Here is a 26,502-nt window from a genome sequence, read left to right as displayed (position 1 = left end):
TCCCGGGCTCACGCCTCAGGGCATCAGCGTGACCCTCTTCCTGGCCCTCAGGTCGTCGCCCTTCTCAGGACCGCTGTCCACGCGCTGGTCCCGGGGGCGAGAGTCTCTGGCGCTGTAGTTGTTGAGCACCAGCTGCCGGAGGCTGCTGTGGTCCAGGGGCTGGTCCACTGCGCCAGAGACAGGTGCGTGAGGAGCCTGAGGAGCCTGCGGCCACGCCGAGGCTGGGGGCCCCTGCCAAGCACCGGGCCTCTCTGGGAGGCCTCAGCAAGGGTGTCCACATCTGGCTCAGGGTCCCTTCACAGTGTTGGGGGATGAAGTGTCAATGTTCTCGGGGTTCAGGGAGTTGGGGAGAGGCAGACACACTCTCAGGGATGTCCAGACAATAACTGGTTTTGTTTTTTCCCAGATAAGGATGTGAAGTGAGTTTGGTTTAGTGTCAAGGACCAGCCACCACGTGCAGTAGTTCAGGATGCACACTGCACAAGGACACCTGGCAGACACAGGGGAGTGGCGGGGCTGAAATCCAGGCCCTACCGGATGTCAGGCCCTGCGTGGCTGACCTCAAGCCATGTATACACACAAGGGGCAGCGTTCCCTAATTAACCTGCCCAGGGGGTGCCTCTTCTATTTCTCACAGCCCAGCCACAGAGGCTAGTAGTCTACGAACCTGAAGTCCATCAATATTCCCTTGAGCAGGACAGAAGACAGCAGCTCTAAGTCCCTGACCTGTGAGGACAGTTACCAGCAGCCGTGCCCTGCTGGCCTCTTCCTCCAGGAATTCAAAGGGTCAAGGGGTGCAGTGCCATGCTGACCCCAGGCCCAGTTTTCATTCCTGCTAAGCTTCAGCTGCCTCAGCTAAATCACGCAGCGTGTATAATGGTGTGGGCGTGTGTGCGCCGTAGCGGGCCTCTCCCTCTGCCCTTGCCACACCCGCACACTTGAAATGCCTCTGGGAGAAGTGGGCAGCCTGGTAAAATCTGTTTTTTTCTCTGATTACTAGTCACACAAGGTCATTGTCAAATTAATTTAGAAATGCAAAGTTCTATGCAGACACCCCCCAGAGATGCCCACCGTAAGTCAGCCCGTGTCGGCCTTCCTCGCCCTGCCCTCCTCGTCCTCATCTCCCCCTCCCCCACTCTGTCGTATATAGCCCAGCTGTATATCAGGGTTGTGTGTCCTGAGCATTGTAGGAATTTTAGCAGCATCCCTGGCTCCTAGATGCCAGCAGCACCAAAATCTCCCAACAGTGACAACCATTGTCTGAAGTCCCCTGAGGGATAAATCACCCCTGGTTGAGAACCACTGTGTGTGTGTGTGTGTGTACATCGTGTGTGTTCATATTGACCCATCATATTCTTTTTAGTGGCTGCATAGTACTCCGTTGCATGATGAGTAAATGAGAACAAGTTTAGTCCATATCCAATAGACGGGCAAGTCAGTTTCCAGTTTGGGGCTACGGGAACATCCTCCTACTTTCCTAGGCAGACCCTTGAGTATGTTTTTCTTGAACGAAAAATCCCCACAGGTGAGACGGCAGGCTTAAGGATGTAGCCATTTCTCAACGGCCCTCCCTAACTAGGTGGGGCTGAATGTACTCCCACCTTCCAAACCAAAGGCTGGTGCCAGTGCAGGGGAGAGTCACAAGGGGAAAAGGTGCACGACTGATGGGCTGGGGCTGGGTGGCCTGGGAAGCACCTGGCTTGGGTGGGGGGAGCCAAATCCAAACCGCTTCCACCTTGGGACTGAGGTACAAGGGTAGTCTCTGTGGGCCCAGAGACTTAGGGTGGACAAGACTCCAAAGCTTAGGGTGAGAGATGGGACCAGGGACTCTTGTGCGACCATAACCCGACAATTCGTAACTTTTGGACATTTAAGGGTTCACTGTGAACGGCCACAAAATAGTTGTGATTTGTAAAAATATCCAGGATGGCTAAATTCATGATGTGTGACCCACGGAGAAGCGTCCCCAAGCAAACCAAGTCAAGTGGCCACAGCCAAGATAGTGTCCAGGGGATCTGAGGGGTCACGAAGGTCATCAGGAGGGGAAACCGAGGCTCAACACTGCCGGAACCCCACCCAGGCCTGCACTGAGCGTGGGGGAAAGAGGGCTCACCTTCGTCCAGTCTTTCACTGAGAGGGTCAGATCCCAGCACCGGGGGAGTGACCTTGGTGGGCTCTAAAGGCTTGAGGAGGCCAGAGCCACCCCAGAAAGGGTTGATGAAGGCCCGCTCTGTCTCCACGGCCCCCAACCCCTCTATCTCCACGAGCCGCCTGTAGGACTCCAACAGCAGCAAGTCGTTGGTCTTCTTTTCAATGATGGCTGGAAAAAAAACAAGCAGAACCAAGATGGCTGCCAGGAGCTCTGATTCCATCTGTTGGGGGGATGGCGCCCCCTGCGGGAAGGGAAGGGAAGAAACAGGAGTGGGGACACAGGCTCTTGAGCACCTGCAAGGACAAAGGCTTACCCCTGGGGTTACACCATGCCCAGAAAGGGCAAAATTTGGTTCTCAAGAGGCAAAAAATTGGGGCCTATAATGTTTAGAGTACAGATGTCCATATGGGATAGAAACAGCTATTCAATATGTCTACAGTATTAAAATTTTATGAGGGGAGCAATTAGGAACGCAATGTCTAAAAAGGTCCCTGAGAAGATAACACTGAAAAGAAGGTTGAGAAATACATGGTTACAGTTAAAAAATGGGAGCGATGGGCAGGCTGCCTTGAACTACTGATCTTCCGCAGTGCTTTCTGCCTCAGGCCTCTGGGGCTTTGCTCATGCTGTTCCTTCTGCCTAGAATGCCTTTCCCTACACCCCTCCCTGATTATGCCTGACTGGTATTTTAAGATGGGGGTCAGGCCTCACCCCCTGCATGGGTGTCTCCCAGATGTGCCTAGTTGCGGGGTGTTGCCCTTCCCACTGTATTTCTACACCCTGACAGTCACAATGGCATCCTTCATTCCATTGGGCACCTGCCATGCCAGGCACAGTGCAGATGCTGTGGCTGCAGGAGGAAAGGCAGAACAAAACAACAAAGGTACAGCCCCTGCCCTTAGGACGCTCAGAAGCTTCCATGCGAATGGGGAAGGGTGGAGAGCCCAACACATCAACACACGCATCGGTCACCAGCTGCGCATGGTCTGAATGCAGTAACTGCCAGACGTGATCAACTACTTCTAAAATAAACCACACTGCCCATACTCTGCTTCTTCCTGAGAATCAGGGACTGAAAGTATTTGCGTTTCACTTCACAGAGTCAAAGGGTCACTGAGTCACAGTCAGAGCCAGAACTACCCGTACTACAAATTGGGTGAAGGGTTAAGTAGCAGGGAACAACAGTGGGGGGCTGGCTCAGGTGTGGCAGTGAGCAGAGGCCTTGCTGGAGGGACAGCATCGGAACTGAGAGCTGAGGATGAGGAGGAAATGGGGAGGGGGTGGGGTGGGGTGCCAGCAGGAACAGCCTGTGCAAAGGCCCTGAGGTGGGGATGAGTTGGGGGAGGGTTGGGAAAGAGACAGTGTGGCTGGAGGTGGGGAGCAAAGCAGGAGAGAGGGCAGGACAAGGGGAGATGAGAAATGTGAGGCAGAGCTCTGCAGGCCAGGGGAATCCGCTAGACCGCGGGCAGTAACACTGCAGGCCCGTCTGCTGCCCTCTGCAAGGCCAGCTTGGCAGGTAGGGCCTTGACTGGCCTCAGGGAAGCGGGATTCAGGTAGTTTCTATCACCACTAGCTGCTAAGAGTGGCCGGTAATGCCTGCACTGTGTGCACAAAAAAAAATGTGGTTGACGCTTGCAGGGAAAATGGAGTAAGTCGGGCTGTTTTCTCCTTCCTGCCATTAGCCTCTACGGCTGTCACCTGCGGCCTTGCTTCCGCCCAGGTTTCATTGCCCACACCTGATACCGTGTTGGTGCGAAAGGTGCTTGGGAGCGTGAGCACAAGGATACACGCACCTGTGACTATGACACGACCAGTAGCTGAGAGAAGAGAAGCCAGAGAAGTCAGAGAGGGAGCGAGGAGATCACAGGGTCAGGGAGTCTTGGTTGCTGCCTTCCTCCCTCCCGGCCCCCTGCCCACCCCCCGCCTCCCGCCTCCCTGCCTGCTGTTCTGCCTGTGTCCAGTCCCCCGCCCAGCATCTCAGGCCTGTCAAATCTACCTAAGGCTCCAAGATTCCTCATCTGCTTGCCCGAATCCTCCCTGCTCCTGCTTGCCCGTGCCTGGTTGCCGCCCCATGAGGCTAACACTGGCTTCCTTCCTGGCAGTGCGGTCTTCGGGTATGTGCCAGGCTAGAGGTGCCTCCCTGCCCCCCCCCCCAGTCAAGGGCCTGGGCACAGAATCTCTGCTGAGCTTCCCTGGTTGACCACCCCTCATAGGTGTGGTCACAACTCAGTGGAAGGGGCATGGAATTAAGCACAGCCTGGGTGACACCCCCTGGCAGGAACCCTGGAAGCTTCCTCCTGGTTTCCTCCAGAATTCACCCCCCCCCCCCCGTCCCTTCTCCTTTTGCTGAGTTTCCTTTGTATCCTTTGGCGGAAATAAATCATAGCCATAAATTAGACTATGAGCTGAGTCTGCGACTAAGTCACAATCTGGTGGGAGACGGGTGTCTTGGGAAACCCCCAGACACAGATTGTGTCAAACCTCAGGTTTTATTACTGTATTCTGAGCGGACTGGAAGTCGCGCATTCTTATAGCTTACACACGAATTGCTTGCTTTCCAGCATATATGCCTTTTGTTCTTTTTCTTGCTGTAGGATAAGTAAAATGTCAGGCTTTTCTGCCCTCCCACCATTAGGATGGATGAGGGAACCCTGCGGTCCTGAATGCATGCCTGATGGCGGCACCTGGAGTGGGGTGTGGGCGTAGGTAGATGGGATTCACCTGGGCTAAGACTGGACTTATAAGGGCGGCATCACGGGGACGCCAGAAGAGAAAGAACCACGAGAGAAGCAGAGAGAACGCAAGAGAAGGCCCGAGAGCCCAGCAGAAAGAGTGAAGACATGCTGAAGGGCTGGGAGGCCTGCCAGCCTCCAGGCCCCCCAGCACCCCTGCCTGCCGTGTGCCTGGTAAATCCCAAGAAAAACCTGCAAACGCCACTGAGGACTCTGACTCCTCCTTTACCCGGTCTGCTCAGTCACAGAGATCCTGCTCCGTGCCCAGTCCCGCCGCTACACTTGCCTTACGGCATCGGCTAGGACCAGCATGACATTAACCAGGAGCAGTGAGCAAAGCGATCCCTGCCTTGCTCCTGATCTTAGAAGAAAAATAATCAGCTTCTCACCATAAAGTATGACATTAGCTCTAGCTGGCTTTGCAGATGTCCTTCATCAGGTCAAGAAAGTTTCCTTCTAGTTCTAGCGGATTGGGGGCTGTATCATGACTGGATGTTAAATTTCATCGAATATCCTGTGTCTAGATGATTGGACAGTTTCCCCGAAAGAGATAGCGATACTAATCCCCACCCCTACTTGTTTCAGATGATGAAGCTGAAGCAATGAGAGGTTCAGCAAGTCACTGACATTCGCCCAGCATCACTGCTTGGCAACGGTCCAGGCAGGGCGGGTTCACCGTCATTTCTAGCATTTGAAGGAGAATTTTGGGGCCCTTGGTATCATTTTCACAGGTGTTAATGGCAGGAAGGGGAAAAAGGCCAACTTGAGCCCCCCAAGATATGCTCTTTTCTCTGGGCTTTCTCTGGCCTTCTCTCATGGTCTCCCCCGCCGTGGCCATCACTCGCCCTCTGGTAGCCGCGTCCGTCTCTGAGTAATGCTTCCTTACGTCCCTGACCCCTTGGGCCCAGGTGTGCACTTGCACACACACCCACGCTCAGGTGTCCACGGTCAGGCACGCATACCCCGTACCCATGCGCCTTCTACATTAACAAGATCAAGGCCACAGGTGATAGCCACAGAGGCCAATGGTATAAAGGACTGACCAACTTCACTTACCCTACAGTCACACAGCAAGCAAGGGTAGAACCAGGATTTGGACCCCAGTAGGCTGGCTAGAGCACCCACATGCTTCACCACTAGGCTCACTGCCCCCCCCCCCCCCCCCGCCAAAGAACAAGTCCCCTTGCCCGGTCACAGAAAGTTCTGGAAAAAGTTCCTAAGCATCCAGGCCCCCCCGACTCACCAAGGAACTGGGGAAGGTTGGCGTCGGTGACTTTTCCCGTCTCTCCCAACTGCCCCAAGATCTTGGTGGCGTCACAGTCAATCTTCTTGAACAGATTCTCCACTAAGTTCCTGAGATTCTCCAGGGTCTTGTTGATGTCCCTGTAGGTGCGCTCGTATGCATCGGCCTCCTCCGTGACCTGCTTTAGTTTCTCCTGGTGGCAGACCCAGATTCCCACCCAGGTCAGCCTGGCTCAGCCCACCCATGTGGACTCCGTGGGGGTGAGAGTTCGGAGACTGTCTGGGGCCAAGGTCTCCAAGCTGCAGGTTCTCAAACCTCTGGGGGAACGGGTATGAGATCTATTTAATGGACCTCAATCAGCATTAAAAAAAAGAACAGAAAGGAAAGGAGAGAAAGTATTACATGTGATCAGCAGAAATGGCAAATATTGTTTAATGGGAATTTTTTCACTTACATATATGAGTGTGCATCTGTGTATGTACTGGATTACAATATTCCTTAAGGATTAGAGACTTTAACAACTGGCCCATAGGAAAAAGATACTTGACATGGCAGCCACATGCATACAAATGTGGGTGTTTATATGAATGTGTATCAAGAGAACTTAGCCTCAAATCAATACACATGTATTCACGTGCCATCTTGTTCTCTTTTCATTCTGTTCTGATCTCCCCTGGCAATGCCACTGCAGTCTACCCAGGTCACCTCTCACGGTTAAAAGCACAAGGGCGTAGGCCAGTAGCTCTCAAAGTCGGGACCAGCTTTACCAAAATTTGGAGATGCACACTCTTGGGCTCCAGCCTGCACCAGCTAAACCCTGGGGCCTGGGCATGGGCCTGGCATTACAATTTTAGGAGCTTCTGGGGGATTCTGTTCACCATCAAGACTGAGAGTCTTGCATTTGCCAGCGTGGGATCTCAGTTGTGGCTCACGCTGATGTCACCTGGGAGCTTGCAGAGGCGAACCGCCCTGTAAGGACTGGCCCCGCCCCTGAAGCCTCTCCAGGCACTGCCCCAAGGAACGATCCCAAGGGGTTAGTCCTGTCCACAGCCACCACACCAGGCAGCTTCTACTGTCCCAGCTACTAGAATATCCTGTTTCCAGGGCTGCCTTTTCTCCTACGACACAAGAGCTGTCATCCCATTCCAAAGAAGCATGGGCAGCTCACGTAATGAAAAAACAAAGCCTGATGTCATGGTGATAACCTGTGTCCAGGACCCAAAATGCTGCCCCTCATCTTAACTCACCCTCACACCTGCCCCGGCTTCTAGGCGAGGAGCACTAAGGTCAGAGAAGAAAAGTGAACTTGAGTTCCCTGCATGGAGCTGTCTGCCTACCCCAATTATTTAGCAAGCAGGTGGTGGTGATTTCAGATCTTGCTGACTCACAAGATCAACAACCATAATAGCAGCAGCCACGGTTTCTAAGCTCTTGGGGTGTGGTGGGAGGGGCGCAAGCAGACATACACCACGATATGGTTCCATTTTCACAGCCCTATGAAGCGGGCATGAGTATTAGGCCCATTTTACAGCCGTGAAGACCAGGGCTCAGTCACTTTCTCGAAGTCACACAGCTAAGTGGCTTCTTATGCACACAAGCATTTGTTCCCAGGGCCTGGTTGCTCACTGCCTATGCCGACCACCTCCCGAACCCTGCCTGCCACCTCCCGCAGCCAGACAGGGGCTGAGGTGGGTGGTGGGGGAGGGGGGGTGTCCAAGAATGGAGCAGATGGAGGGATGTGACAGCAGGGGTAAGAAAACAGCTGTGAGCCTATGAAGACAATTTCTCGTGCTTGGAGTACAGAGCTGGGGTGCAGGCCAGAGATGTGGGGGTGAGGGGACTCACCAGAGACAGAATGGGGAACAGAACAGGCAGATTGACTGAAATACACTGCCGAGGGGAGCAGTGGGCGAGACAGGAAAAGAAACCCCCAGAACCCACATTAAAGCCAAACACAAAGAGCTGGTGGAAGGACTTTGGGCCCAGGCAGGGGAGGATGTGAGGCTGCAGACTCCCCCGGCTGCCGCTCTTGAGACCTTCAAAACCCAGAGGTGTAGAGCCACACCAGGCCGTCCCAAGGAAGTCTGCACGCTGGGGGGCCCGGAAGGAGGATGTGAGACCCCAGGCGTGTGCGTAGCTAGGGGTGCGTCTCCTGGGCGGGGGCCCTGCTAGGAAGTCTTATCCCTCCTTCCCCAGCACCCGGGAGCAGCTGCTCCCAGCCTGAGCAGCTCAGTGGGCAGTGTGTGCTCTGCTGCCCCCCAGTGGCCCTCTGGAGAAGGGCACCATCATCCCTGCCAGGTGCAGGCCAAGAAGAGAAAAAAGCCAGAAGGGACCAGGGAGGACTTAGGGGCACAGGTCCTGGGCCAGGAGCTACTGGGTTGGGACAGAACGTTGCCGTCATTACATGTGATCAGCAGAAATGGGTCTATGTCTCTGTCAGACACGTGCTATTCATGCTCCCCTTATATCTTAATTACAAAATCCTGATTGTATTGGGGTGGCAATGTGCCAAGTTGAAAGTTCTCTCTCCAGTTCTCCCTTGTAACCATGAGGGATGCCAATGAGAAGAAAACACTGACTGAGGCTTCAGGGAAAGAACTTTTAACCTGGCTGATTCAGTTAGCAGGTCTTTTTTCACCTTCTTCATTTTTCCTGCCTGGAATGTGTATGTGATGGCTGGCCCTGCAGCAGTCACTTGCAACCATGAGGCATTCTTGGACATGTAAGTCACACAGTAAGGATGGAGAGACAGAAGAGCCTGGGTCACTGATGACATCATGAAGACACCCCGTCAGCCCTGATGTGTCCGCCTGATTTATTTCTGTCTTCAGATTTATTTCTTAACAGAGTAAACAAACTTCTGCCCTGCTTAGGCTACTGCTATTTTAGGCCCCTGTTATCAGCAGATGGATACACGCAAATTTTACACAATGTCCCAATTCCATGATGTTGGTCAAGTGACTTTTTCTCTGAAACCATTTCCTCATGTGTCAAGTAGAAAGAGCACAGCACTGACCTCACAGGGCAGCTGGGGGGATTCACTGAGGTTGCACAGGCAAAGCCTTGAGCCCAGTAGTTGGTCAATGGCAATTGCTCAAGAAATGTTTGTAATGACCCTTATCAATTGAGAGCAGGATAAGAGGGAGAGAGAAGGAAAGCCAGAGGGAGAGAGCTGTCTAGAAGGAATATGTTTAGGATCAAATTACAGTCACAAGAGCCTGGTGAGTCTCCTTGAAGTGGGGGAGTCTTTATAATGGATGGAGAGGCCCTAGGGACAAAAATCTGCGCAATAACCATAGCAGAGGCTGCTTGGGACCAAGGGTCAAACCCTGACCCAGCCAGTCACAGGGGGACACTAATACCACCTGAGAACCAACTGAGAGACGCCTGACAGACAAACAGAACAACAGCGGAGATGCCCATGTCCTTCCCTCCCACCCTGGTCTTACCTCCAGTTTTCCCAAGATGGAGTGGCTGTTATCTCTGCTTTCTTTCTGCTGGGATCGCAAGAGGATGATGTCATCCTATTAGGAAAGAACCAGAACGTGAGAAGTGGCTGTGCCTTCTGCCACACCTGCAGGGGTGGATGTGTATTTCAATGATCCTTTTTGAGAAGCACCATCACCCCTAGGCCCCTCTATGACAATGTTTCTTCATGAAATGGAGGGTGAGGACAAAGGAGAGGGTGGCTCATCCTTTCTGTGGAATCATCTAGAACAGGGTTGTCAGCAGGATACACTGCAATGTGGCACCATCCACTATTGGAGCCACTAGCCACATGTGGTTCCTGAGTATATGAAATGGGGTCAAATACTAATTTTCAAATTTAATTTAATTTAATACAGAAGACCAATAGACATGGGGAAAATTGTTCACTGTCACTTCCAATAAGATATTCAGGCTAAACGTCAGTGAGATGCCATCCCACATCCAGAAAATGGCACATATTAAAAAGACCCCCAATGACGAGTGCTGGAGAGGATGTGGAGAAAGGGGAACCCTTTTACACTATTGGTGGGGATGTGAACTGTGCAGCCATTATGGAAAGCCATCTATATTTATCTTAAAAACTAAAAATGGGGCCTCACTGGTGGCACAAGGGGTTAAGATGCAGCCTATGAAGCTGTCTGCGGCCTCTGCAGCACAAGTTCCATCCCCAGCCAGGGGCTGGCTCAGCAGACCTCTCCTGTCTCCCCGCTGCTCCCCTCAGCAGTGTATTTCAGTAGATCCACCTGTTCTGCTCCCCACTCTGCCTCTGGTGAATGCTCTCACCCCCTGCACCTCTGGCCTGTACCCCAGCTCTTGCATGCATAAATAAGGCTTAAAAAATAAAAATAAAATTGCTTAGAAGCTACTGTTTCTGTGGGACTGAATCCCAGAGAGGGGGGCCTTGCCCGTCCTTGGTCAGACTCCTCCTAACGCTGCTGACAGGTGGTGTGACCACGACAGAGGGAAAGACCAAGGTCGCTTGTATTCAGGAACCATTTCTAGGTTGGGTCAGCTTCAGACTGGCGTCCTCATATCCCTCCGCTAGGGCCCGTCCCCATCATCCCAGAGGGACGAGTCAGGGGCTCCCTGCTGGAAAAGGAGAATTCAGGGTCCTGCCCCTCCCCGGGTGCCCGCAGAGCATGTGCCAAGACAGTCCCTGCAATACCAGTGACGGACGCCAGGGGGAGGCGTGAGGCGCTGAACTGTTGGTCCCAAACTCAGTCCCGGCCGCGCGCCCAGGCGGGCCTCGGACCCGAGCAAATCGGAGCAACGTGGGCTGGTTTGCGGGGTTTTAGAGGCTCACACACCCACACACCCCCGCCCCGCGGGAATGTGGGCCACCGTTGTTAGATTCGTTTTCCAAGAGAAACCAAAAACCTTTGTTTTCACGTGGGATAACCTGATTTTTACATATTGGCAACTAATCATTCCAAAATTTGACGGGTGGGGAAGACTCGGCAAAATAGGAATGAGGGTCGGATCCACGCGGGTTAGCCCCTCCGCCCCGTCCCTCTAGGTAGAGCTGAAGCCGGACGCCAGAGTCCTAACTGGTTTCAATGTGTCGCTCTTTTAAACCTGAACCTAAATTTGAGCGGAGGTGCAAACACTGAGGTCTCAGGAACCACTCCAGGCAGCCCCCTCTCCTGCCCCTTCACCCAGGATCGCTCCATTTTCTGTTTTATATCTGGAGTTTCCTTATAACCCGGTTTTCAACAAAAATGTTCTGTAGCTTTTTTTATAGAAGTTTGGAAACATTTGCTCCATCTAAGTGTGCGGGTGGGGAGACCGAGGCCTGGAAAGGGCAGGAGTTTGGGTTGTTCCTCAGACAAGCTGGTCCTAAGGTCAGACACAGGGATTATTCTCAGGGTGAGTGGGAAGGTCAAGGTCAATGTCATTTTTGGAACCAATTCCTGTTAGCTCTGCTGGGGAGGGGGGTGGGGGGCTGCTGGGATGCAAAGGGAATACACCTGTGTCTGCCCACTGGCATCGCCTTCCAGAAGGAAGAAAGGGGGTCATTCAAGCATGCTCCCCACCCCCACCCACCACACACAGAGTCAAGCAGTCTGCATTTGCTCCCAAATCTACCCACCTCCCTCCCACACCCAGCCTTCAGGACATCAAGGGGTTCCTTGTCCTCTGGCTCAGCCAATGGGACACACCAGGGGAGACTGGAGGGTGGAGGAGAGCATTTGGGGTGCTTGCTCACCCCCTTGACAGGTCACTAGTTGGCCCAGAAAAAAGACACACTGGCCACCTTCTCCAGTCCTGATTCCAGAAACTGCTCCCTGCTGCCCCTCACTCATTCCCAGCCCGCTCTTGCTGGTCCTGCACTCTCCCTTTTTACTGGCCTTAGAACTTTCTAAATAGTCTTCAAAAAGTCCCCGCCATTCAGCCATGGGAGACCTGACATCTGCTCCCGCCCTAGTCCATTCAGCCACCCCCGTTTCTGCCTCCCACTTATTAATCTATCACTAACTAGTATCTGTTAATAAAGTTTCTTCAAATCCATACTTTTAAAAACATTTATCATTATTTGTTTTGCGTTATTATTACTTACCACCCTAAGGAACATACCCATGGAATCACAAGTTTGCTGCAAGCTATATTTTTTCCTAATACCTATTAAAATTCACTCATCACTAGCAGAGCAAAATGTTTTCTCCTCTCTTCTCGCTATGTACTCGCTCCTGGTCAGCAGACTCACCCCACGTTCAGGGAACAGTGACACTGTAAAAGGGACAGCTCCCAGCACAGGGAAGAGGAGGTGACATTTGCACAGGGTCAGGGCTTAGGAGTGGTAAAAAGGGAGGGGAGGCAGAGGGGGCAGAGAAGGCTACCACACAAAGGGGTAGATGCGTGGGGGCAGGACTGTGCTGGGGGTGATGGTGGGGCCTGAGCCTGTAGGGGGTCAGGGTTAAGCGAACTCTGAAGGGGCTGGAGGGCCATGCTAAGGTGTTCAGACCCTGTCCTGTGCAGACAGTTCCAAAGGCTCATTGGGTATGTTTGGGGGAGTAAAGAGGCCCAAGAAATTTGGGAAATGATGGTTCCAACAAAGGTCAATGTGTATCTTTGCTGCAGGAATTGTCAGAGCCTTTACTTGTGCATGTATGTCCAGTCTACAAAATGAATTCATCATTTCCCTTGATTCTGTGGTGTTCTGATAAGCAGGGATCAGCAAGCTTTGACGGCAAAGGGCCAGACAGTAGATATTTTTACTGTGCCCTGGGTTATAAAACCTGCTGTGCATTGTCAGTGTCCCTACTGGGGGGGTGAGGGGACATGACCACATACTGATTGAAACAAACTATAATTTCAGAAAGTCTGGGCCTCTCTGGTGGTAGAGGGGTTAAGTCTCAGCTCTATCAGGCTATCACCAGCCACAGCGGCTTGAACTCCATCAGGGAGCTGACCCACAGGGCACAGCAGGCCTCTCCTGTCTCCCCGCTGCTCCCCTCAGCAGTGGATTTCAGTAGATCCACCTGTTCTGCTCCCCACTGTTTCACACACACCCGCCCGCCCGTCTTGCCTACACCCCAGTTCTTCTATGCATAAATAAATAAAAATAAATCTTTAAAAAAATTTTCAGAAAGACTAAAGTGACGGGGCGCTCTGGGAGGACTTCTGGGGGGTGTTCCCCAAATGACTTGACTTTGAGGCCCTTTTTTCAGCACAGCAGCTCAAGGAGTGTCCCAAGGAACCCACTTTGGGAAAGGCTGCTGTGGGAGCAGGTGGGTCCCGAGCCGGGGAGTAAGCGGTGCCCCAACCTGGATCCTCTGGGTCTTCTTGAGCATCATCTCCATGTCGTTGTTCAGCTCCGTGACGTACGTGAACCGAGCAAAGTTCTTCTCCTCCTTGGCGAGAAAATCGCTGATGAGCTGGTTCAGGTTCCCGTTCTCCGACAGCTTCAGCAGCCGCAGGTGCGCCACCTCGTAGCTCTCCAGGCTCTCGCCCTTGTTCCTCTTCCCGTGCTTCACGGCCTTGAGAGCTAGAAAGGGAGCCAGCAGCGTGAGTCTGGAAGGGGAGCCACTCGGATGCTGCCTTGGGGGCAGGGGCAGGGGCAGGGGCAGGGGGCCCCTCCAGGAGCTGGGGCAAGACCTTCACTCCCAGCCCCTTCACCAGTCTCCATGAGGCATTCGCTGCGCCCCGAAGGAGATGCACCTGCTGCCCGGGAGCTTTCCCTGGAGGACTCAGACAAACAGAAATCTTAGTTTCTGTTTGCATCCTTATTTGCTAATTTTGGTGATCTCACTGCGGGGAGACCTGGCACCCTCAGGTGGGAGGGGGAGAGGGAGAGACTGAAGAGGAGCCTGGAACGTGCACCTCCTTCTTTCTTGGCCTGCTCCTCAAACTCTATGCGATCATTCAGCTTGACAAGCAGGAAGGATTTGAGCTTTGACTCGTGGTTGTAGACGCGCTCCAGCTCGCGGATCTCCAGGTTGTACTGAGAGATGTCCTTCTGCTGGCGGTCCTTCATGGCAGCCATCCGAGCCATGGCCTCCAGCCTGGAACACAGAGTCTGGGCCTCTAAAAGACTTGCCTCTTCTCTGACCCTCGCCCAACCAGTTCAGAGATACTTCCTGCCTGGCCAGTGACCGTTATTTCTTTTTATCATGGAAGTTTCTGGGAGTAGAACAACCTTCCTTACATGACTGACAAGAGCTGCAAGTTTAAGATCATCTCCATGAAATGGTCTATCAGCACCACCACCATCACCACCACCATCATCATGATGATCACCACCATCATCATCATGAACATGGTCATTACATCATCATCACCACCACCACCATCATCATAATCATCACCAATACCACCACCACCATCGTCATCACGAACATGGTCATCACATCATCATCATCACCATCACGACCATTATCACCACCGTCTTGTCAGTTACTATGTCCCAGTCACTCCCTCATCTACATATATTATTTAACCCTCACTGCACCCAAAGAGTCCCCACAACAATGTAGTAGTGATGGGGGCAAGATTCAAACGCAGATCTCTCCGATTCCAAACACTGTGCTTCTCACAACTAAGCTAGTGGCCTCTAGCCCCAGCGAGTGTGAAGCCAGGAGATAACCCAGACCAAGAGAGACCCCGGGGGGGTGCCTGGAGGAGATGCTACGACATCGTAGTTTGAACTCAGCTCCATCCCTTCACCATCTAGTGGATCTCAGCTAAGTACCTTTGCATCTTTACACCTCCATGTCCTGGTCTATGAGATGGGGATAGACTCCAAGGGCAGTTGTGAGGGTTGCAATAATACCTAGGGGACCTGGCACCATGCATGCACAGATTCAGTGCTCAGAGCTTTGATGATGGTGATTGAAGGTTTCTCAACACACAAGCACAGAGGACAGGGTGGCCCAGACTGGGAAGCTGACACTCGGGAGAAAGCTAAGCAATACCAGCTAAGTCTCTCCCTTGCCCACCTCTGATCGTAGGCCTGAGCAGATTGCTCAATGGCCAAGTTCATGGTTTTCTTCTGCATCAGCAGGCGCTGGTGGAGCTCCTGGTAGACGTGGTCATAAGCAGCCTTCTCATACCGGAGGTCCTCAATCTCCTTCCGGAGCTTCGCATTCGTGGCCAGCATCTTGTTAAAGTGAGTGGTGACCTGTGGGGAGGACCGTGCCTCAGAGCAGGGCTTACTCCTGGGGCAAGAGACAAGCTTCCAGAAGGCAGCCAGAGGGTTGGAAGTCTTCCACCCACCACCACTTCCCATCCCAGGTCAGAGACAGGGGTTGAAGTGCTGGGTGAGAGCTCGAGCTGGCCACTAACTGGGTAAGTGAATTAAGTCAGATCTTGTTTACCTAGCTTCCGGATTCCGGCAATTCCAAGAGAGAGGAAAAAGACAAATGACACCATGCAGAAGCCATCAGTCAAATCCTAAAGGTGCACTTTCTACAGAACCACTGAGCTGAGCTCCTCGACTTGTTGATGGCATTAAGAGTTGGGGCGGGTTTATGTAGAGCAGGGTTTCTCAAAGTCAGCACTACTGACATTTGGGGCTGGATAATGCTTTGTGGTGGGGATTGTCCCGACTGGGAAGTTCCAGAAGCATCCCTGGTCCCTGTCCACTAGGTGGCAGTAGCACCCAAGCCCCAACCCGCTTGCCACACCAGAAATGTCTCTTTTGGGGACAAAATTGGCCTTAATTGAGAACCACTGTTCTAGATTAAAGAAACTTGAGAACTCACATTAATATGAACTTTGATTGGATCCAGCTTTAAAAGTCATTTGGGGGCGAGCTAGAGAGATGTTAGCACGGGCAATATTAAGAAAATAGTATTCGTTTTATAAGGTGAAATCATGGTCTCATGCTCATGGTTTGAGAGAAAATGTTTAACTTTTAGACAGGCACACGCAAGTATTTATGGGTGAAATGTCACCATAAGATAATTTTGCAACTTACCTTAAAATATCAGGGAAAAGAAGGATGAAACAAATACAGCAAAATGTGAACAATTGTTCAATCTAAGTCACAGGTGTTCATTGTTTTACTCCCTCCTCTTTTTTGTATGCCTTCATAAATGTGTCTTTACAAGCATAAAATCTTTAAAGGTGATGCAAAGTGTAACATAAACAACGAAAAGAAACAATTAAAAAATATGTATTGCTCTAGGGAAGGGGATAGGTTTGATGAGAGATTTTCAAAGCCTGTTCTGCGAAGAGGTGGGTGTCTGCAGGGCTGAGATGGGGAAGGCCTGAGTGGCAAGATTCAAGGACATACCTGCTCTCGGTGTCAACTCAGATTCCCACAAATCTGACAGTGAGCGCCTCCTTAAATTTTGCATCTGGGGCTGTCTTGGCATGCCTTGCCCTAATCCCAGCCCTGAGTTTCTTGTAGGGTGTGTCCCAAGCCACCGCACAGCTGAAGGGAGTCCAGGGGCAGAGCATTCTTATTCTATTTTTGCAACCTCCCCTTACCCTTAGGAAGATATTAGTTATTAGTCATTTGCCTTTCAGGTGAATTTTACTCCAAAGCTACTGACATGCTATCCCTTGTCCTCTGACTCATCGAGAAGATTCTCAGACTCCACTGAGTCGGTGGCAGAGACTCTAAGGTCTTGGGATCCTCTAGGGCCCTGAAATAACCTTTAGAGGTGGCTAATCAACTAAAAGGCACAGCCAGACACAGCAGGGAAGAAGGGGAGAGGGGCCTAGTTTGAGCCGCAAAAATCGGACCTCTCAGAAATGAAGGAGGGGATAATACCATAGACTTTGAGAAAGAAATGAATTATAAAGGAATATGCCAGCTACAACTGTATACCAACAAATCAGGATAACTTAGATGAAATGGACAGATTCCTAGAAAGAAATGATGAAACTGACTCAAGAAGAAATAGAAAATCTGGACAGACCTATGTCCAAAAGGTGGACCGCTACAGGCAAGTCGTCATTAAATTGTGCTTGCATTTATTCATTCAATGAACAGATGAGTGCTGGCACTTACTCTGAGCCTCATGCTGGGCTAGACATTGATTCTTAATCAAGGGGCTTTTCAGCTGCATCAATGTTATTAATAGTGAAGGTCCAAAGCATCACGGAGGTCCCACGGCCCTGCGGGTTCTGAGTGACTCTCGAGGGGACCCAGGACTCTGCGTTGTAACTTGCATGCTATGTATTTGACTGCAAATCACTGGGCACAAATATTAGAAAAACACTGCCCTGCCCTCAAGCCACTTCCAGGTTACTGGGGGAGGCAGACAGTGATAAGAATCAATTAGCTTCAACCATGCCCGTTAAAGCCCAGTGGTCAGGGTTTCGGAGACGCTGAGAACTTTGTGTAGAGATAGGCTTCCCTCCAAATCCATCCACGTTCCCTCTCTCTTGGCTCGGGTGGTGGGAGCTTCCCTTTCACGAGTCAGAATGTGAACGTGGAATGTGTTTGCACCTGCCGGGCATGCCTTCCCCCCTTCTTTTTGCTCATCTAGGAGAACTTCTTCTACCCAACTCTTAGCCCACATCAGACTGAGCTGACCCAGAGAGGAGGGTGTTCCGAGGGAGGCTGTATAACTCAAGTCCGTGTGTCCCATTCTTCTGGCCACAACAATTGGGTCAGGGATGGACAAGTGACCCATGATGGCCCAATGGGGAGCCTCTCAGGGACTTGTGGCTGAACACTTAGGGAAGAGATGCTCCTTTCATACTGGGGAGCACCCAACAATGAAGTCATCCCCACCCAGAGGACAGATGGACATAGAAAGTACCCTAAAGACATGTTTGGAGCACCAGGATCCAGCTAATCCTGAAACCCTAGTCTCCACCCCCCTGAATTTTTCAGTTCTATGATCAATACATTCCCTCTTTCTGCTCAGGAAACACCTTTTTTCTCCTTACCCAGTTATGCATGTCCATGACGAATGTCTCTCAGAGACCCTCACCAACCACGACCAAAGGGCGCACACTCTACCGGAGGCACGCGCAGATCACCATGGGGGAGGAAGATACAGTGAATTCTGCCTGGTGAAGGGTAATTAGTTTAACTGATTCTTGAAAACAAGGAGTTTTTGAGTCATGGAATGAAGATAGGCATTCCAGGAGGGGTGGAGTTTGGGGCAGAGGAGGGGTGGGGACAATCCCATGTGCTAAGGTGCAGAGAGGAAGCAACAGAAAGGCACCTTGGACAACAATGGGCCAACAAGAATGGGTGGACCAGAGTGGGTGAGTGGTGAATTACAAAAGGCTGCCTGGCTGTGTGCATTTTGACCTGCAAAGCCAAAATGTTTCCTCTATGTCCCTCTGCAGAAACAGTTTGCTGTCAGTGTTCTGGATAAGTCAGGCCTGAATATTCACCTCTTGAAATACATATAATTTTAGTATAAATTTCCTTTTTTTCTCCTTTATGTTATAGCTAGGGCATTGATTTGAAAGACTAAGGAGAGGTAAAGGTTTCTATCATCTATGAATTTCATTTTGGGATTGTAAAGGTGTTAAAGGTCACTGGCTGTGTGTTCACTATTAGTGCACCTTGTCCTGAATTGACCAACAAGTGGGTACATTCTGCTACTGGCTCCACACACATCTGCAGAGAACACCTTACATACGAGATTTAAACGGGTTTCCAAAATGTGGATCTGCTTTTGCAATTTCTGGGGGTTATTGGCCTCCTGTATCTTGAGGAAGATCTGTCTTTGGCTCAGAATTTTTTTTTCCATCTGAACAATCTGAAAGAGAGAAAGAGAGAGAGAGAGAGAGAAATAATCCAGCTGTGTTAACAAATTCTGTATGGAGACAAATTCTACTACAGTTGGAGACAAATTCTACTACAGTTCACTAACTCAAGTGTGCTAATCCAAAAAGCACATTGTTCTTTCTTTTCATGTAAATGGAATTTTGATTTCTTTCTTGGATACTGAATTCAATTTAGCCAGGTTGGGCTAAAAGGAGGCAGAGTTTTTGTTTTTTTGTGTTTTTTTTTTTTTTTTTTTTTTGTGGGACCCTCGCCGGCAGCCGGGGAACGAACCGGCGCTGCAGAGGCAGCGGGCAGCCTCACAGCCCAGCGCTCAACCGCTGCGCCACCCGGGGAGGCCCTTTGGGTTTTTTTTTTAATCTCATCTATGCATGTGAATTTCACTCACCTGTGGATACAAATGCCACCTTACCCTCAAGTTCATGGTGTCCACCAGAACTGGCATTGTATCCCGAGGGACCCTCTGTAATCTGTTGGAATTTTTTTTGCACTGCAGTGGTGGTGGTGGAGGGCAGGGTGGGGGCAGGCATCAGCTGCCTTTCGTGGGTAGGTAACGAGAAGCCACACATGCTGTGTGAGATAGTGTCAGACCTCTAAGAATTAGCCCCTGTCCCTTGTGACTTCTCAATGTCCCTCTGGATATGATGCAGTGAAAACCCTTTTAATAATTTTCTGTACCTAGAATCAACCTGTATTTTATATATAAACCCAGGGTGTTTTTCATTCTGTTCTAACAGACACTTAATTATCCACAAATAAATCAGAACATTCCTTGATGTGTCTGAAATGTTTCCAAGAATTTGTCTGCATATGAAAATTTGTCTGCATTTCACCAGCACAACCCAGCCCTGGGGTTGCAGAGTCAAGCCCCAATCAGTCTGCAGGATGGAATCCTCAGTGATTCTGCATATCGAAATTTCAGGCCTCTGATGACATCTTTCATACCAGGGTCTGAAATCTGTGGCCCTCAGTCCTCTCTGGCTCACTGCCTGTGCCAATGCTTTATGCACCATCTCTGGGTACCTTCCTACTGCTATGGCAGTGTGGGGTAGCTGCAATGCAAGCTATGTGACCTGCAAAGCCAAAATGTTTCCTCTATGTCCCTCTGCAGAAACAGTTTGCTGTCAGTGTTCTGGATAAGTCAGGCCAGAATATTCACCTCTTGAAATACATATAATTTTAGTATAAATCAATTTCCTTTTTTCTCCTTTTGTTATAGCTAGGGCATTGATTTGAAAGACTAAGGAGAGGTAAAGGTTTCTATCATCTATGAATTTCATTTTGGGATTGTAAAGGTGTTACAATATTAGGAAAAAAAAATCAAGACATGAAGAGCAAGGATGAGAAGGGGACATTTATGCGCCATTCTATCTGCAGCAAAATGACCCATAATTCGAGAGGTCAGGTTCCCTGGTGGGTGGTTAGTGGAACATGATCATGGAGCCTTCTAGTGGGAGAGGGAGTGCTCAAATGTTCTACATATCTTGATCTTGGATATCGGTGATCTTGGTGTGTGTGTATATATATATATATATATATATATATATATATATATATATGTACAGTAAGTCCTCAAGGTCATCAGTGGGTTCTTGGATACTGCAACTTCAAGCAAAACGATGTATAGCAAAACCAGGCCCTTGAATAACACAGTTTTGTTCAAGGGAGATCAGGATTGATTGATTTTTCCTCCCGTTAATAATAATACAATGTTGAATGAAGTGACATATTCAAGAACCTGCTATATGTAAAAATTCATCAGGTTGCACCCTTAAGGAGTGTGTACTTGACAATGTATTATTAGTAACAGGAAAGAATGAAGGAGAGTGAGTCCTCCCCTGACCCCTGAACTGTCACTAACCCTCCAGTTCTTCAAGGTCCCTACTCACACTCATACCTGGTAAATTGTCCCTTCATTTAACTCTTCTCAAAGTGCCTAACCTAGAGCACAATTGATTTCTGGCCAGGAACCTAACTAATACGGAGGACTGACTATAAACTGGGAAGAGGGCATAGGATAGGGCTCCCCCAGGAAGTCACATTTAACTGGAGACTTCAAAGACAAGCAGCCAGGAGAGTGGAGCATGTGCAAAGGCACTGAGGTGGGAAAAGTCTTATCATATTTGGAAAAAAAAGTCTCCTGTGGCTTCAATAAGAAAAGTTAAGGAGGGAAGGATGTGTGATGAGGCCAAGGCTGGGGGGTAGGCAATGGCTAGATTATACAGGGCCTTTCAAGCCATAGTAAGTGATATAGCCATTCGCACAGACCTCTCCTGCCGCCCGCTGCTCCCCTCAGCAGTGTATTTCGTCAGCCTGCCTGTTCTGTTCCCCACTCTGGCTCTGGTGAATTCTCTCACCCTTCCGCACTTCTGACTGTACCCAGTGCTTGTATAAATAAAATAAATCTTTTTTTAAAAAAAAGATGATACAGCCATTAACACTGTCCAGATGTCTCCAGTTGTTTTGCTTATAGGATCCATGGAAGGTTTGCACTTCCTAGATCCATTTGTGGTTAGAGAGCCTTGCCTATTTGGGACATAGCTATCAGGGTGTCTTTATGGGTTTGTTGGACTATTTTGAGCCAATGATTCATGAGCAGAAGTGATGTGTCACTTCAGGCTGAAACATTCAATTGCCAGTGTTAGACCCTCCAGAACTGGCTTTGTGCAAGACGGTGGACAGGATGAACAGGAGTCCATCAGCCTGGCTCCAGAATGAGAAGATAGAAGAGCCCCTAGCCAGTCCATGGCAGACATATGGCATGAACCAGGAAGAAACTTTTATTGTTTTAAACCACTGAGTTATGGAGGTGTTTTTGTTACTGCAGCATAACCCAGCTTCTGCTGACTGGTAAAAGGATTTGGCGATTTGTTCTAAGTATGATGGGGGGAGGGGTGGTTGTGGCACCAGAGACCACAGTGAGGTAATAGATCCATGGGTCTAGAAGACCAGGAATCATGAGATGGTAGAATCATCAGTGAGGTGGGGGGAAGGAAAGGGGTCAAATTTGGCCTATGGCATCATGGGTACTTCCACCACGCCTTCCCCTTGCTCTGTGTGCTGGTTGACCCTTTAAGAGAAAGACCACACCTTCCCATCCAGGTCTGCCAACAGCATTTTCATGGATTTAATCAGGGCCTCATACTCCTCCTTGGTTTGCATCAGAAAGCGCAATTCCACGTAGTTTTTATCATTCAGATCCAAGTTCCTTGAGGAATTGATGAGACTCAAAAGCAGGGTGAGCTCGTCCTGTTCTTCCTGCAGGGTCTTGATTTCCTTGCTGTGGGAAAAGCAGCCTGTGATTACCCTGGAGTCCTCCAGTCTACCTTGATCCCACCGGACCAAGTGGAAGGGATTTGTCAAAAGTCTTTGGTCTGGGGTCTAAAAGTCAGATCATCTGTGACCCAGTTCCCAGCAGCTTTCACCCCTCCACTTGCCTCGGGTGGTCATTTATTTTCCTAGGGAACAATTTGCAAATATACCTGTCAAAACCCATTACCTAGACATAGTGGGAGCCCCAAGTCCTCTTTTGCCAGCGGCTCACTGGCATCTGTCTGATTTTTCACTTTCTTGCCAGACTTTGCAGCCAATTATCTCTGGTAATGAGAGGCAAACCCATCAGGCAGGATTTTTCAATTTTGTGTCAACACAGAGATGCGCTGTAACCTCTAGCCCCTACCAGTTTCTCTACATGGGGTGCTAATGATTTATTAAATTGCTGGCACAAGTCTCCTCCTTTCTCTCCCTCTGTCTACCCTGGAGGAGAGAGGAGGTGGGGACATGAGCAAACAGGAATTTCAAAAAGGATAGCCCAGGCGACTGCACAACAACTGAACAACGGGAAATGGAACAGAGGCTGGGTTTCTGGCAAATTCTGGGTGTCCGAAACCAGCTGCTCAGTGTGGGGGGTAGACCAGCTCCCTCACTCTTCTTTGGGAAGCTTGGGAAAACGCAGAGGCCCAGGCCCCTACCTGGAACCTAATGAGTCAGAATCTGCTCTGTAACATGATTCTCAAATGACTGATACATTCAAGTTTAGGACAGCAAAATGTTCTAAAACAGAGGTCTGCGTACCCTTTTCCAAAAGTGCCAAAAATTAAATAGTTTAGGCTTTGTAGGCCTGGTGGTTACTGTTGTAAGCACACAACAGAGTGACCATAGGCTTCCTGTCAATGAATAGGCATGGCGGTGTGCCAATAAAACTTTATTTACAAAACAGGCAACCAGCCAGACTTGGCCCAAGGGCCATTGTTTGCTGACCTGGTTTCTTTTTTTTTCTTTTTTTTTTTTTTTTAAGATTTATTTTATTTGGGCCTCCCCGGTGGCACAGCGGTTGAGCGCTGGGTTGCGAAGCTGCCCGCAGCCTCTGCAGCGCCGGTTCGATCCCCAGCTGCTCCCCGGCCACCGCAGGAGGGTCCCACATGGCGCGCAGACCTCTCCTGCCGCCCGCTGCTCCCCTCAGCAGTGTACTTCGGTCCTTCTGCCTGCTCTGCTCCCCGCTCTGGCTCTGGTGAATTCTCTCACCCTCCTGCGCTTCTGACAGTACCCAGTGCATGTATAAACAAACAAACAAACAAACAAATAAATAAATAAAACATGTCTCTATAAAAAAAAAAAGATTTATTTTATTTATACAAGAACCGGGGTACAGGCCAGATGCGCCAGAGGGTGAGAGGATTCACCAGAGACAGAGCAGGTAACAGAACAGGCAGATTGACCGATGTACACTGCTGAGGGGAGCAGCGGGCAAGTCAGGAGAGGTCTGCTCACCATGTGGGTTGCTCCGAGGCCAGCAGGGATCGAACCGGCACTGCAGAGGTTGCGGACAGCTTCACAGCACTGTGCTCAACCACCTGCGCCACCAGGGAGGCCCCTGCTGACCTGGTTTCTAAAGCATGCAGTCGGAAATGCCGTCTACTGCTCTGTCCCATTGCATCCATTTCAATGTGGCTACTGCAATGAAAGACCTAAATATTTAATTGTATTTAATTAATTACAAATGTAAATCACTCTGTGTGTGTGTGTATGTGTGTGTGTGTACAACCAGAGAGTACTCCCAGTTCTAGAGCACCTTGTCTTCTAAGCTTGGCAGCTGGGACACCCCCTCCAACCTCCCCTGCCCCTCTCCAGGGGGTCTTTGTTAGGAAGGAGAGAGAAAAAGGGCACATTGGTCCAGTCAGGCTTCCAGAGGTGATCTTAAAGCAGAAAGGTTTGTCTGTTGTGTAGAGAGGGCTCAGATGGGGTGAAGGAAACTCAAATTCTCAGAGTGGTATAAATGCAGGGTCAGCACTGGGAAAAGGCACCTCCTTCAATAGTGTACCCTAAGCACCTCACCCTTTTTGACCCTTTTTATGTGTGTTTCACTCAAAAAATCTAAAATCTCCATTCTTTAGTTTGCCTCTCTTTCAATTCCATCAGAGTGAAAACAGATGAAATGGATTGGGGTAGGGTAAGGTGATAATAAGATTCAAGAAAAACTGTCAGGTGCATCAGGAAGGAGATTGCCACTGCCTCCTAGCGGCCCACTGTGATCAGGGTCGCCAGGGACAGATGTGCAGGTTGTGCACTGCACAGTCTGAGGGAGCTCCATCTGCTTGGGAAAAGATAACTGATTTGACTTATTGCACTTTGTGTTATTGTCTTATTGTACATCATCCCTCCATAATGGTGATTTTGTTCCAACAGATGTCAGTAAAAAGTCTTGAGAAAGGATGACTTTTTCTAGCTCACATGAAGATCCCATATGAAGCAGCTGTGGCTCTGAGTGAGTTGAATCCATGCAGAGTCTAAAGAACCCCTTCTCCCCATCTGAACTCCACGTCTCATCTAACAGTAAGAGTATCTTTCTAATAATGCGGTTTCTGCCTGTGTAAACATTATCGATATGGCTAAGGAATTACATTCCCTTGGAGAGAAGCTACAAAGCCTGTTTAATGTTTGTATACTCAGTCCCAAGGAACATCTTTCTATTGCTCAAATAAATGATGCAGACTATAATTTCTAGGGCAACCAATTTCAAATGCTCTGTCTTGCAAATTCCATGAAGACACACAAGCAGGAAGTGCCCCTTGGGGTACCCAAAACCCAGTAACTTCTGCTTCTCCAGAAACACCCCATCTCCACTGCCAGCAGCCTGGGATGATAACCCTGGCCACTTGGCCACAGCTGATTGGACCAGGTAGTAGACAGCTGACCCAAGCTGAGACGATCAGATTCTCCCTCTCCTGGGAGTTTGGGATTGGAATAGTCTCTCTCTGTGGCCCTTGGTAGCTCCAGAGTTAGAGATAGCCCCCTCCCAGCCACCATGGTTGAGATCCAGAGAGAGAAGAAAGCCCACATGTAGAAAGAAATGGGAACCAGAAGCAATTTTTCTTATTTGAATCCTGTAGACACTGGTGCCCTGCCCCCTCGGAGTCCCAGAGACACCCCAAATTCAATAATATCCCTCCTGTCCACTGAAATGACCCCAAGGGGGTTCAGCCTTGGGTCCCTGGCCCGGGGTGAGACGGAAGGATCCTTACCAAGGACAGGACAGGACTCCAGGACAGAACTCTGCCGTTTCCGCTGTTTTTATAGGGCTGGTTAACAAGAGGTTGAACAGGCCCGGCAACCGTAGGTCACTCGTGCCATAAATTTCCTTGGCCTGTTGTTTTTATTACTATTTTTTCCCCAGCCCGTGCTCTGTTTTTTACAGCTTACCACGCTGGCTGTTGCAGAAGAGTTACAGACCTTGAGACCAGACTGGTTTAAACTGGAGATGCGGGCACAGAGCCTCCGTGAGATGCTGGCCCAGGGGATGCTCGCCAGCCCTGTGGCCCACAGAGCTGCAGCTGGTGGCTCTCACAACCAGCTACACGAAGGCCCACTCTGGTCAGACAAACAGACTTTAGCCAAGTCCACTCCTGGCCTTCTCAGCCAATAAAGTTTGATTGCTTCATTCTCAACCCCTGGTCCTAAAACCTAGCCTGGCATCTCGGAGAGTCTCTCTCAGGCCCACAGAGGTCTCTCTTTCCCCAAGCCTTCACTAATGACTCAACGCTGACTCCTGTCTGTGGAGCCTCTTTTGATCTTGGCCAGAGGGTCTCAGGACCCCTCTCGGTCCATCCCTCTGATTCCCAGCAGGCAGAGCCGGGGACAGTGGCAGGTGGGCTCCCCATTTAACCGCCTTTGAGGTTGGAGGTGAGATGGCACTAGAGGCCTTTGTACGTTGACAAAGACAAGCCCCTTGACACCAAACCCCAAGTTTGCTCCAGGTTCCCTCAGCGTAAGTCCCCACTGTTACTTACAGCTGGCTGCTGAGCTTCTGCTGGGAGCGGAAGTTAAAGGACTTCCGGCTGTCCACCATCTTCTTGAACTGCTGCCTCAGTTTCCGAAGCTCAGCCTCTGCCAGCTGCTCTTTGGCCTTCTCAGAAAGTTCTGGGTAATATTCGGAGTCTTTTCTCCAGATCTACACGGGGTGAGACAGTGGGGCCACTGAGCCTCGGGTTAGGTGACAAGTTCAAGAGCAGCGAATAGGAGGAGGGGCTGGGGCCAGGCTGGAGGTGGAAGATCATTCCTGGGTGATGTCAACTGTTCATCTGTTACATGGAAAACCGCCCTAGGTCGCCTGAGTGGAGAGGAAGCGGGGCCTCATTACTGCACACTAAAGAGGCAGCCTGCTGTGTGACCTTGGGTGAGTCCCTCAACATCT

At 50.2% G+C, this 26,502-nt stretch overlaps 1 protein-coding gene across 1 annotated transcript; it reads right to left on the bottom strand.

Annotated features, from left to right (window-relative positions):
* Positions 1-15: 15 nt before the first annotated feature.
* Positions 16-26,172, bottom strand: CCDC63 (coiled-coil domain containing 63; the record flags this gene model as incomplete). The annotated part of the gene is made up of 10 exons (XM_084253187.1): positions 26,099-26,172; positions 21,903-22,092; positions 18,667-18,786; positions 15,052-15,233; positions 13,937-14,118; positions 13,381-13,601; positions 9,577-9,651; positions 6,128-6,320; positions 2,114-2,320; positions 16-167 (listed from the first exon to the last, which is right to left on the bottom strand). The coding sequence occupies exons 1-10, from the start codon at positions 26,155-26,157 to the stop codon at positions 16-18; spliced, it is 1,581 nt and encodes a 526-aa protein (XP_084109313.1). The 5' UTR covers positions 26,158-26,172.
* Between the last annotated feature and the right edge of the window lie 330 nt (positions 26,173-26,502).

The sequence above is a fragment of the Talpa europaea genome, assembly GCF_964194135.1.
Source record: "Talpa europaea genome assembly, chromosome: 14".
Classification (NCBI taxonomy): Eukaryota; Metazoa; Chordata; class Mammalia; order Eulipotyphla; family Talpidae; genus Talpa; species Talpa europaea.
This window is presented reverse-complemented; position numbering and strand designations above follow the sequence as displayed.